We start from the raw sequence: 12,686 nt of genomic DNA, 5'->3' as shown, positions 1-12,686 counted from the left end.
TCGGAGATAAAAAGTCGCAATTACTGTTTTTATTTTTTTATTTAGTGGCGGAAACGGGCTTCCATATGTTAGGGATAGAATACTGCCATTTGCAGGTTTGTGGAAAACCTTTAGGAATTACAGTTATAGAAAGAGAGTTCAATGACCGCATATATCCACTAGAGGTCCATAGGTCCAATTTTTACTTAATTTTTCTTGATGCTTCAAATTCTCCTCACAACTTTATGATAAATATATAGTAAATATATATGACATACTATTTATTTCAGAAAATGATTTATCACAAATTATTTATTTTGAGATTAATTTTAAAAAGTCCAACACAATACAATACAAAACAAAACAAAACAACAGCACCAATAAACCGTATGAAGAGTTCACAGAACAAAAAAAAAACTTTATTTTATCTGCCATTTCCCTCTCTTTCTCTCTCTGTATGTGTATGTACGAGTGTGTACTTCTCTGTGTGTGTGGTGTAGTTTATGCCTACCCCTTCACATTTGCATTTATGTCTGATTTAAAATCTAAAAAAATGCCCCAGACACGTGTGTGTGTGTGTGTGTGTGTGTGTGTGTTTGTGTGTGTGTGTGTGTGTGTGAGAGAGAACATGCTTGGTCCATGTTGCATTTGTGTTCTAGTATTAGTCCTTCATTTATGTATGAAAATGTTTCAGATTTAAGCTAGTTTTGTTGATTTTATTAGCCAATTTCTATAAAAATGCTCTCTGTTGCAGTCACACACGTGTGTGTGATAGAAAGTTCGTTCCACTTTGTGTTTATGCTCTAGGACCAGACCTTGATTTAAATGTTGTAAGAATGTAAAGAACAAGGCCAGATTAGATTGTCTGGGTGAGGAAAAAAGACTGTCTGAAAAAATAAAAGAGATAAACATCTGAATCCACTCATACAATTATCACTCTCATCTGAGACAACGTCCCACTGAGTGAATCAACTGAGAATGGCTTCATTAGCATGTATTTACCTTGTCCCAAACTTCCCCCAAACTCCTGATCCCCTCTCCTGAGACACTAAATCCAATAGATTTTGGGTATATTTCAATGTCAATTGACCTATCGGTAAGCCCCGCCCCTCAAACGCAGATGAGCCAATGGCAGTTGAGTATCAGTCGCGCTGGGACCGGAACTCGGACATCTTTGTTTCAGCACCATAGAGATACATTGGAAAATCCAAAGCTCTCATCAGTTTGATGGTGTTTATGCTTCAAAATTGGTAAAACGATGTGTCTGGGACACTGTAACACTGATTCCAGGTGTCCTGAGAGGATTTTCTGTTGGTCTTTCTCTCATTAAGTTACAATTAAAGTTAGTGAGTCCCTGCTAACACACAAACCGAAATAACACTGTTCTCACGTCATGTAACAGTGTAGGTCAAAAACACAAACGAAGGTACCTCTCCATATTAAACTGGTTAAATGTAAATTAATGTTATTTTACCCTGCGGTACATGAACAGTGTTGATCCTGGATATCGTCATCTGTGATCGTGACGACCGCAACACGAAGCTTCTCCCGTTTGCATTGTGATCTGTTAATCCTATAGCTTCCAAATTAATCTCCCACATTTATTTTAAAATATTTTATATATTTAAGTCCCATTTGAATGCTCCTCGATGAGAGTTGGTCCTTCTGTGTCACAGACTTTATTGTGATTTGTCGTCTAATTTGTTTTTGTATATTTCTGTGAGTTTAAGGTCTACTACATTATCTGTCTTACTATAAGGAGGACTCCTATTTTGATGGGTATTAGTCTACGGAGCGATATGGATAGTGAAAGGGGGAGCTATAGCAGTTTATCTGAGTTGTTTTCAGATACAAAGTTTATTAGCACCCCCGAAAAGGCATATGGTCTGTAACTGTTATATGGTTGTTTACTGTTAGTAGTTGTATGAGTGTTTTTGTATAATTTGCTATGTATGTTAATGATAATGCAATGGAGAGAGTTTGTGAATGAGATGTTTATCCGCACTTCTGCTTTGTTTGTTCAACTCTTACCATGATTTTTTATTTTATTTTTGGAGTGAAAAACGATGTAATAAACTTCATAAACCATCAGTAAAGTTTGGTCATCATTCAGACGGGGTTCGCTACATTCTGTGTCCAAAAACATCTTGGGATAAGATTTTCACACTGACAGCTGTCATTGTAAGACTCCGTTTGTTTGTCCGAGTTAGCAACAGTAACTAATGGGGGGCGGGGCTTACAGGTCAATTCTCACTATACAGTATTATATGTGTCTGGTATCGTTTGAAATGTCTCAGTGCGAATGGTACAAAAATCTCATAATCACAGAAGTATACAAGAAGTTAATAAGAGTTTTTAGAGCTTAGAGGTATTTTACTTATGATGGTGGGTGTGGCTGTTGGAGCCATTTGGTTTCCTTCCAGTCGAGCCAAATGGGAATTCGACTCCATTTAAATTCCCTTTGTTTTCATGTATTTCCATTTGAAAGAGGTTCGGTCTGGTCTGAGTTATTTAAAGCGATGTAGTAATGAGTTTGGGGCACATACTGTAATAGAGTTGGCCCGTACCGCAGAGTGTGTCGACGTAATATTCAGAAGTCAGGTATCAATATCTTATTCTTTGCTACAGAGTATTTGATGTTATGTATGAATTATCTTTGAATTGATTATGTAATTGGCATTATACATTTACCTGACTGTTAATAAAATTGTTACATTTTGATCCTTTCTGAATTAATCTGTAATTATTAACTATCTCCAGAACGGAGCTGCAACAAAAGGTTAAAACCATGATTAAATGATTAAATTTAAAAAATGATTAAATGTATGATTAACTATTAGATAAATGACCAAACAACCCATTGGCATTCTATCCTAAATTCGACATTATGATAAATGGAGTCAGATTAAATTAGTTTTAAATCCATTCTACCCAGCTGGAGACACGAACGCGCAAGCGACCTTCACCGCGGTTCTTTACCGATCATTGGAGCGTATTCAGCGGCCTTACAATGTAGACATTTTCAGATTTATACTGGATTTCTTTTTTTACAAACAAAATGAAAGAATTTTCCCATTCTTTTTCAATATGGGGTCAATCTGACCCCGAGGGACTTTTTTTTTTTTTTTACACACAAATTTTAGAACAACCAAATCAAGCCCAGGTTTTTTGTGCGTGTTTAGATAGATTATTTAGGAAAAGTCACATAGTCTCATGCCCCTGAGATAAAGGGAACACTTTTTAAAAATGAAGGAAAAGTCCAGTGGGGTCAGCTGGACCCCAAGGGCTGATTGAAGGTTAAGTCAGCTCATATGAATCTATATTCTGAAAGGATGACAATTTTTCCAAATAACGGTCCCTAGCATCTTTATTGAGTTAATCACGGTTACTGTTTTTTCTCATTTTTCTTTTGCTTCTCCAGTTTTGTGAGTAATTATTGGTTATCTCTACTCCTTATAATATCTTCAATTCGAGTCAGTCAGTAGCGATACCTCAAAGATGACGTCACACACAACAAACCCACAGGTCTGACAAAGACCGATTGTTGAAATGGACCGCACTCCCTCCCGTTACGTCACTTTCGTTTTGGCATTTTCAGATGCGGAAGTAAAATGTTCTCACAAAAACGACTCCAGAAGCCTTAGTAGCGTATTAATAAATATATTTTAAAGAAAATCGAGTTCCTACATTTTTCTTCTAAACATGACTCAATGGGGGCTGTAACCTGCAATATGTCCTTTAATAGAGAAACTTATCATGGGATATACAGCTCATGAAGTCTATCAAAATATATGACATATATCAAAAACTCATTTGAATATGTTTTACTCAAGTGTAGATGATATAAAAAGTGACATGAAAGATTTTATGTGGTTTTATGCTGATCGTTTTGCCTGTTTAAAGGTTCAAATGTATACAGTCAGTAAAGTTGAACCATTTTAACATTTCAGTTTTTCTACAATAATTTGTCGGGGTCTCCATTGTTTGTTTTCTAAATTCCCATTACTAAGAAGGTAAAAAATAATAATCAATAAAAACACTTAAAATAAACATGTACCAACACACAGGCATAAACAGAAGATGAAATAGATGTGCCTCTCTATTATTAGTAAAATTATTAAATAAGATTGTGAAATGGCCTCTTGTCTCTTCGTTTACTCTGGTGAGTTTGTAGAAAAGCACTTTTCACTATAAACCACTATAAATGATATGATCTTTGTGAAATACATTTTATGAAATTAGTTTTAATATGAATAAACGTCAGGGTTGAGATTTTATCACATGTGCTCTAGCTTGGGGGGAGGGGTGTGTGCCATGTGACGCGGTGGTGGTTTCTGTCAGGTCCTGTAAGCAAATATAAACTGCTTCCTTGTAACGCTTATTCTCCACTCGTTATTATACGAACAACTCTAACCATGTCTGGAAGAGGCAAAGGCGGTAAAGGGCTCGGTAAAGGAGGCGCTAAGCGTCACCGTAAAGTTTTGCGCGATAACATCCAGGGAATCACCAAACCCGCCATCCGTCGTCTGGCTCGCCGCGGCGGTGTCAAGCGCATCTCCGGTCTGATCTACGAGGAGACCCGCGGAGTGTTGAAGGTGTTTCTGGAGAACGTGATCCGCGATGCCGTGACCTACACCGAGCACGCCAAGAGAAAGACCGTCACCGCCATGGATGTTGTGTACGCGCTGAAGCGGCAGGGACGCACCCTGTACGGCTTCGGAGGATAAACGCCTGAAAACAAGAGAAACCACAAACCCAACGGCTCTTTTAAGAGCCACACACTCCCTCACATGAAGAGTCAATGCTCATATATTATTTGCTTTTCAATAAACGATACAGTCATGAATAAAAACAGAGAATCTGTAATTCTGCAAAGAAAACATTGGCATCTCTCACACTCACATAAAGAGTCATAAATGCCGATAATACAATATATTTTATATAAACAATACTGTTATGAATAACAAATGTCAAAGTTCTGCAAAATATTGGCGTTTCATGACCATTTAAGGTTCTACGGTGTTTTAATGCTGTATAATTGCATTGAAATCAGCTTTTGGCTGATAATCAAATTTGAGTTCTTATGTGTATTACAGAGAAGAAAACTGGGCGAAATTAAATGTCAGTGGTAAAGGGGCTTTTGTGTAGGAGGGAATTTCTGGTACAAAATCAATTTTTAAAGGGATCTTATTACTTTATTCTAAAATTGAGTTTTCAGATTACACTATCTTGCAGAATATTAGTCTTTTCAAACTTTTATTAAAGCAAAAAAGCGGGAAATTAACAAAGGAAACGAGATCGTGTGGGGTTGTCCTTCAAACATAAAGCGGTAGGCGGAGCTATCATTTGCCTGCCCGTGATTGGCCCTCGTTCCTCTCATGAATGGTCCAATGAAATATGAGTTTATGGGCTCGGGCTATGAAAACAGCCAATCAGAAGAATCTTGTATCTCTTAGTAAATTAGCATACGTCGGTGAATAAAAGCCTCTGTATCGATCCTGAGCGCATATTGACTCTTCATCATCATGCCTGAACCAGCAAAGTCCGCGCCCAAGAAGGGCTCCAAGAAGGCCGTCACGAAGACCGCCGGTAAGGGAGGAAAGAAGCGCAGAAAGTCCAGGAAGGAGAGCTACGCCATCTATGTATACAAAGTCCTGAAGCAGGTTCATCCTGACACCGGCATCTCCTCCAAGGCGATGGGCATCATGAATTCTTTCGTCAACGACATCTTCGAGCGCATCGGCGGTGAGGCGTCTCGTCTGGCGCACTACAACAAGCGCTCCACCATCACCTCTAGAGAGATCCAGACCGCCGTGCGTCTGCTGCTGCCCGGAGAGCTGGCCAAACACGCCGTGTCCGAGGGCACAAAGGCTGTGACCAAATACACCAGCTCAAAGTGAGCTGACCTCTGACCTTACCCACCCCAAAGGCTCTTTTAAGAGCCACCCATCTTCTCATTTAAAGAGCTTATAATATTTGTGAGATGAATTAATATTTGTTCCACTGATGGTCTGTTTCTGGAAAATTCTTTTGAGAACAAAAACAAGTTCTATAGTAAATCACTTGACATAAACAGGGGTTCCTACGGGGTTTGGAAAAGTATGGAATTTGATTTGAGTAATTAATAATTAATATTAATTAATAAATCAAAGTATGGAAAAATATTTGTTTCCAGACTATTGTGCCTATTTCATTTTCTAAATATAAAATTAAGAATTTCTAAATGTATATAATATTTTTTTCAATGAATGAAAAACTTGTAGCCTAGCTATGGCAGTAAAGGTCAGACCTGTGTGTTCCTTCCTTTCAACAGTTCAACAGTGGTTAACACAGCACTTTGTAGTTTGAGAAACCAAGTTGGGTTTGAGGATAAAACAGAGTTGGTTGCCCAAAATGAAATTGTCCTAATCATTTACTCACCTCAAAGCCATCCAAGATATACATGACTTACTTTCTTCAGTGAAAGATAAATTAAGTTTTTGAGCAACCAACTGAGTTGGTTGCCATTTTGGATGGCATTGGGGTGAGTAAATGATTAGGACATTTTCATTTTGAGGTGAACTAATCCTTTAAATATCTTCATGTGTCCAAGATTAACAAAAGTCTTATTAGTTTAGAATGACATGAGGGTAAGTAAATTATGATAGAAATTACATTTTTGGGTAAATTAATAACCCTTTAAAAAAAGTGTGACTGATTTTGCATTTTGATTGTTAAGGTCAAAAAAGGCAATATTTTAATATAGGATTTCTAAATATTAGATAGTCGAGTCCTGCCTCATGGACTTTTCCCAATCCCGCCCCCCTCTCTCTCCCACCTTACTTCCTGTCTAGCTACTTTCCTATCCTAATCAAAGGCAAAAACGCCAATACTAAATCTTTAGAATGTAACACTTGTTAGCAGTTGAATTTGAAAACATTTTATCAGAACAAGTTAAATATGGTCGGAAAAATCTGTAGGAAGTCTGGAAATTCGAGTCTGGAAAAGTATGGAATTTTGAAATGAAAATTGTGTAGGAACCCTGTATAAAGTACTTAAAATATTGAATATAATGTTATATAAAATTTTGGCATTTTAGTATTAGAAGTAATTGAATGAGGTGAATATGGAGCAGGACAATAGAAACGGCTTACATTTTCTCATCCAATTTCTGTGACGGTGAAACATCTAAACGATTATGCTTATGCCAAATTGTTATACATTCTACAAAACCTTACGTATATATATATATAATTATCCATATCACAGTATATCAAATTAACCCAAAACAACTATAAGTATATGCAGTTTTATTTGTACAGATGTTTAGTTCATTCACATAAAGTGATCCTAATTATTTGTTGACAAAGTAAAAACACTGCTCATTTTTCTTTTTTTTTTGTTAAACTTATGTTACTGCATCTAGTTCTATACATTAGGCTTCAGTATTTGGGTAATTTGCATTAACAAGACTAAATTAAAAATGTTAGCTCCTCAAAAAAAAAAAAAAAGTCACTCCAACCAGCCAAACAATTTTGTTAACCCTCAAACTGTTAGTTTATGAATAAAATAACACTATCATTGGTCAATCAGTTTCTTAGTTTTGGTAACACATTCTCACACCCAACTCGTCACATATTGAGGCTTGGTCAGGACCCTTCAGTCAGGGGCGGGGCCAGAGGGGGGCCTGGGGTGGCACTTTAATACGTTTTGTTATCAATAATATACAGTATTATTACCTCCAGTGTAGGGCTATTTATACTGGTTCACTGTTTACATGTATTTAAATGTGCAACCCCTCTCTGAGTCTGTGCCCCAGCCTGGCCCCCCCACGAAAAATTGTCTAGACCCGCCCCTGCCTTCAGTGTCACTTTTTTTAACGCTCAGCTGCTCCATTGATTTCAGTGAGAAACCTCTGGCATCATAAACAGATGCTTTGGGCATCAGGAATGTTATCGTCATGATGAAATTATATATTGGGTTATAATCAGCTTTGATTGTAAAATGTCATTGGCTCTCGTGTGTCTCGTGACCGAATGCTCTGCAACTCCAGTGTCCTTCAGACTTTAGTACCAGGGTCATTTCTGGGATTTGGTGTCTTTTGATCGTGATCTTTCGGCCTTAAAATGTCGAACAATATAAATTTTACACATCTTAGTCGTACATAACACTGTTTGAATTGTAAGCATGTTCAAGTTTATTTGAAAAAAATAATAATAATAATAATAATTTGAGACATTTTACAGCATTTTGAACTGCCATAAATCAGCATTTCTCTTCTGTCCCCAGGCCTGCGTATCACAATTTCACCATAAATACATCAATTACTATGAGTTATTTTGTTTTTCATTTTTGTACAGTGTTGGGTATCAGTAAAGACTCTATAATGTATATATACTTTTCAATTATTAAGCAATCATAATCATGGTTTTTATTTGTCACCTTGTTATTTTTGACACTTTCCCTTTAAATGAAAGTTGGAGAAATTAAAGGAGTAGTTCACAGATTAAGTTTATCCCATGATTTACTCCCCCTCAAGCCATCCTAAGTGTAAATGACTTTCTTCTTTCTGATGAACATATAACTTTCTGATGAGTTATATTAATACATATCCTGATGCTTCCAAGCTTTATAATGGCAGTGACGGCTCCATTGAGTTTGAAGCTAAAAAAAAGCACATCCATCCATAATCAGTAATCCACACAGCTCTTAATAAAGGCCTTCTGAAGCAAATCGATGGCTTTTCATTAGAAAAATATCCATATTTAAAGCTTTATAAAGTAAAAAAAATCTAGTGTAATGCCTCTCGCAGTTCAAAACGCTTACGCTAGACGTTCTAGGGATCAAGCACCAGTCACGCTCTTTTCAAACCCAATGGACACTGTCACTGCCATTATAAAGCTTTGAAGAGCCAGGACATTTTTAATATAACTATTAATATAGCATTGATTGTGTTCATCAGAAAGTCATATACACACCTAGGATGGCTTGAAGGTGAGTAAATCATGGGATCATTTTAATTTTAAAGTGAATGACTCCTTTAAATGACATCATGTCATAAAGCTGGCATCTCTTCTTTACCAATTTTATCTTTCAAATTTGATTTGGTCAACCTAAGTACATCCACCTTGTTAAGGGAAAATTTTAAAAAGTAGGACAATCTTAATTGCAAAATTACAGACCATTAAAGACCATGCAATTCTTTATAAGATAAACCTTCTATGTTAGCTTGTTTTTGCCCATCTAAAGTCAGTTCAAACTAAAGTTAGAAAGTAACTGGTTGTATGTGAGCGATAGGAAATCATCCAGCCATTATTTACACTTGTCCACCCTGATATTATTTGTTCTGCTCTGTTCTCACTTTGTCCACCCTGTTTTACAATAATTTCATAAAATCAGTGAAATAACAATGAAAATAAAGAAATAAAGAAAAAAACATGATTGTTTATTGCTCTTTTCATATGTTCTTTAAAGTCTGTATTTGGCCTCTAAGGAGTGACTGAGGGTCAGTAACAGTGCTTACTCATTCAGCCCGGCTTTCACAGATCAAATATGGAGATTTGTCTTGCATTTATATTATTCTTCAATATTAACACTAGAGAATAAAGACGAATATTGTCTGTACCTCTTACTGAGAGAAAGAACATGTTATCAGGATGTTTTGGGAAAGTTTCTGATCAGAGCTGGAGCTCGACCAACTCCAACCTTGAAGTATCTGTGGGCCTGGTGGATCCGTGTGTGTGTGTGTGTGTGTGTGTGTTAGTCTGTCTTTTACAGATCAATATTGGTGTATAGCTGGTATTCTTCTTGAGACCTGCTGACACCTATTCACGACATGGAAGGTCACAACGGGCCTAATTCTGGGGTTCCAGCGACAACAGTGTGATCGATGCTTTCTGCCTATCAGTCGATGTGTGGAAATGTACTATGACTAGCTTTTTCAGAACCGTTCAACCTGCAGTAATGACCTAGCAAGACCTTGAAAAGAGTATAATTGTGTTGAGAAATTGAAAGTATGCAGAGAGAGTGCGGCCTACGAAATCACTGTGAGACCTGAAGCTGCTTCTGCTAATGAAACGGCAAACTTTTCTTCAGTAGAAAAAAAATCAATTAACCACACTCCTGATCTTAGTACATGAGTTGTCTAAGATAATCTACACAATGCCCATGAAGTATTTGAAACGGTTGATTTTTTTCTCCCTAACAGATCTTCAATTTTTTTTTTTATTTTTTTTTTTTAAAATTTTTACATCAGCCAATCATTCAAAATGTATTTTAGAAACTGAATTTGACTTTCTTCTACATTTTATGACGGCCAAAAGGCACCACCAGGAATGACCCACCAATCCCAGTTTAACGCACCGGTATAATTCTGAACTCCTTCATTCTCTTGATCTGGTGAGTTTGTTCAGGGTTAGAGCTGAACTAGTATATATTCTGACCAAAACCACAACATCTGTGCAAATATATCAAACATATTGAGTGAATAATATGACTATTTTATCAATTAGATAGTGGTTAAATCAAAATATAACATTTATATTTATACATTTAGCACAAAAATGTATTGAAAAAGACTTACAATTGAGGAATATAGGAGGCAATGAAGTGAGATATTCTAGCAATAAAATGGTTTCAAACATTGTCCAGAAAAGTATAAGCTAGAACAAGATGGAACATAAGAAATAGTGAGAAAGGATTGTTATTTAAGTCACTTGCTATGCCTTTTACTGTAAATGAACAACTCATTCAGATGAGCTCTAACACAATCCTCATTCACATGCCGAAAACTGAGAAGATGAGGAGAAACACATGTGATGATTTAGTTAAAACATTAACACTTGAGTGATCATGTGTATTTATTATTATGATTATTGTTATTTATGAGGACAGTAAATCTGCTGGCCAGACATAAGAGTCACAGAGAGACTCGGATCCTCCGGATGATGTTCGTGTGCTTCAAGCTGCCCAAAACAGCAGCTGTAAGAAAGCCTTCTCACGCCCTCACTGATGCTGATTTCATTAAAGTCTCTTTCAGACTGTTTGCTGAACACACAGAGGAGGCGTTTGGGTTTTTAGCAACTATTACACTTAAACTATCCATCAAATTCACACGCGGCTTTCCCCCGTGGCTGATGCTCGCCTTGGGTTTGATCTGATGGAGGCAAAATAAACATTTCCTCTTCGCGTGTTTTAGTCTCTAATGAAAGCTCAGAACCTCTGCTTGGTGTTCACTTTGTTTTGACTGTGACAAACTATTTTACCGCTTCAGTTTTGCCCCAAATGTGAGAGAAGAAAACACACGCTTGAGGAGCTCGTGGACGCGCGCAGACACCGAGCGGGCAGGTTGAGTCTATAAGGTTCTCATGTGTTATTGAAGACCGCAGCGCCGCGCGAGCGCCAGTCATTGCTGAAACCAGACAGCGTTTGAAAGACTTTAGATCCGATCAGAGAGAGATGGCAGAAACCGCCCCAGCCCCGGCTGCTGCCGCCCCGGCCAAAGCGCCCAAGAAGAAGTCCGCTGCGAAAGCCAAGAAAGCAGGTCCAGGCGTCGGTGAGCTCATCGTCAAGGCTGTGTCCGCATCGAAGGAGAGGAGCGGCGTGTCCCTCGCCGCCCTGAAGAAAGCTCTCGCCGCCAGCGGCTACGACGTGGAGAAGAACAACTCTCGCGTCAAGATCGCCATCAAGAGCCTGGTGACTAAAGGCACCCTGGTGCAGGTCAAAGGGACCGGCGCCTCGGGCTCATTCAAGCTCAACAAGCAGCAAGCCGAGACCAAGAAGAAGCCCGCGGCCAAGAAAGCGGCTCCTAAAGCGAAGAAGCCCGCGGCCAAGAAACCCGCCGCCGCCAAGAAGCCCAAGAGCGCAGCGGCAAAGAAGCCCAAAGCCGCCGCCAAGAAATCGCCCAAGAAGGCCAAGAAACCCGCCGCCTCAGCCGCTAAGAAGGCGACGAAGAGCCCCAAGAAGGCAAAGAAGCCAGCAGCCGCTAAGAAAGCAGCCAAGAGCCCCAAAAAAGCCAAGGCGGCTAAACCCAAGACGGCAAAGCCTAAAGCCGCCAAGCCTAAAAAGGCAGCTCCCAAAAAGAAGTAAGTCTTATTACAGACAGATACAATTTATTCCTCAACGGCTCTTTTAAGAGCCAACCACTAATTCTGAGGAAGAGCAAAACTCCTGTATTTTACTGATTTGATCATTTGAAAAGAAACAGCCAAGATGTGACTTGTGGCCACTTGTACTCATGCAATCTAAACTAACAATATATCAAAATTAGTGATCAGATAAAGTAAGTTTTGAATCACTAAACCATTTTATTCTTACAAAACATCAGTACAGACAGAATATATTCACTCTGCTGGAGGATTGTGACTCAAACCCACACACAATAAAGGCAGTGATAATCAAACCCACACACAATAAAGGCAGTGATAAAACTACAGTATCAGAAGATCAATGTGCCCAGAATATACAGTGTGTGAAAGGTGTAGCACTTTTGGTAGAAACAGCGATTAATATCCATATCCCATGTTAAAGTGTGCGTGTCAAAGCCCAGTAACACATCGAGAGTGAAGTAAATTATTTGAAAATCTAATTTCACCATTTTAGTTCAAAGATGTTTACACATATTAAATGCACACAGAAAACCACATAGTTAAATGGATTTTTAGGGATATGATTCCCTTACCATCTGTAATGCACTATACAATATAACATTTCTATCAAATATTTCATTA

General features: G+C 38.1%; 3 protein-coding genes across 3 annotated transcripts; all 3 read left to right on the top strand.

Annotated features, from left to right (window-relative positions):
• Positions 1-4,394: 4,394 nt before the first annotated feature.
• On the top strand, positions 4,395-4,706 carry LOC307121969 (histone H4; the record flags this gene model as incomplete). Its single annotated transcript, XM_079809760.1, has 1 exon — positions 4,395-4,706. One exon carries the CDS (start codon positions 4,395-4,397, stop codon positions 4,704-4,706), a length of 312 nt encoding a protein of 103 aa, XP_079665886.1.
• A 798-nt stretch (positions 4,707-5,504) lies between these two features.
• On the top strand, positions 5,505-5,879 carry LOC307121965 (histone H2B-like; the record flags this gene model as incomplete). The annotated part of the gene is made up of 1 exon (XM_079809756.1): positions 5,505-5,879. The coding sequence occupies one exon, from the start codon at positions 5,505-5,507 to the stop codon at positions 5,877-5,879; it is 375 nt and encodes a 124-aa protein (XP_079665882.1).
• A 5,536-nt stretch (positions 5,880-11,415) lies between these two features.
• On the top strand, positions 11,416-12,045 carry LOC307121916 (histone H1-like; the record flags this gene model as incomplete). The annotated part of the gene is made up of 1 exon (XM_079809705.1): positions 11,416-12,045. One exon carries the CDS (start codon positions 11,416-11,418, stop codon positions 12,043-12,045), a length of 630 nt encoding a protein of 209 aa, XP_079665831.1.
• Positions 12,046-12,686: the final 641 nt, after the last annotated feature.

This window comes from Gobio gobio, assembly GCF_949357685.1.
Source record: "Gobio gobio genome assembly, chromosome: 25".
Classification (NCBI taxonomy): Eukaryota; Metazoa; Chordata; class Actinopteri; order Cypriniformes; family Gobionidae; genus Gobio; species Gobio gobio.
The sequence above is the reverse complement of the archived record's forward strand: the minus strand, read 5'-3'. Positions and strand labels throughout refer to the sequence as shown.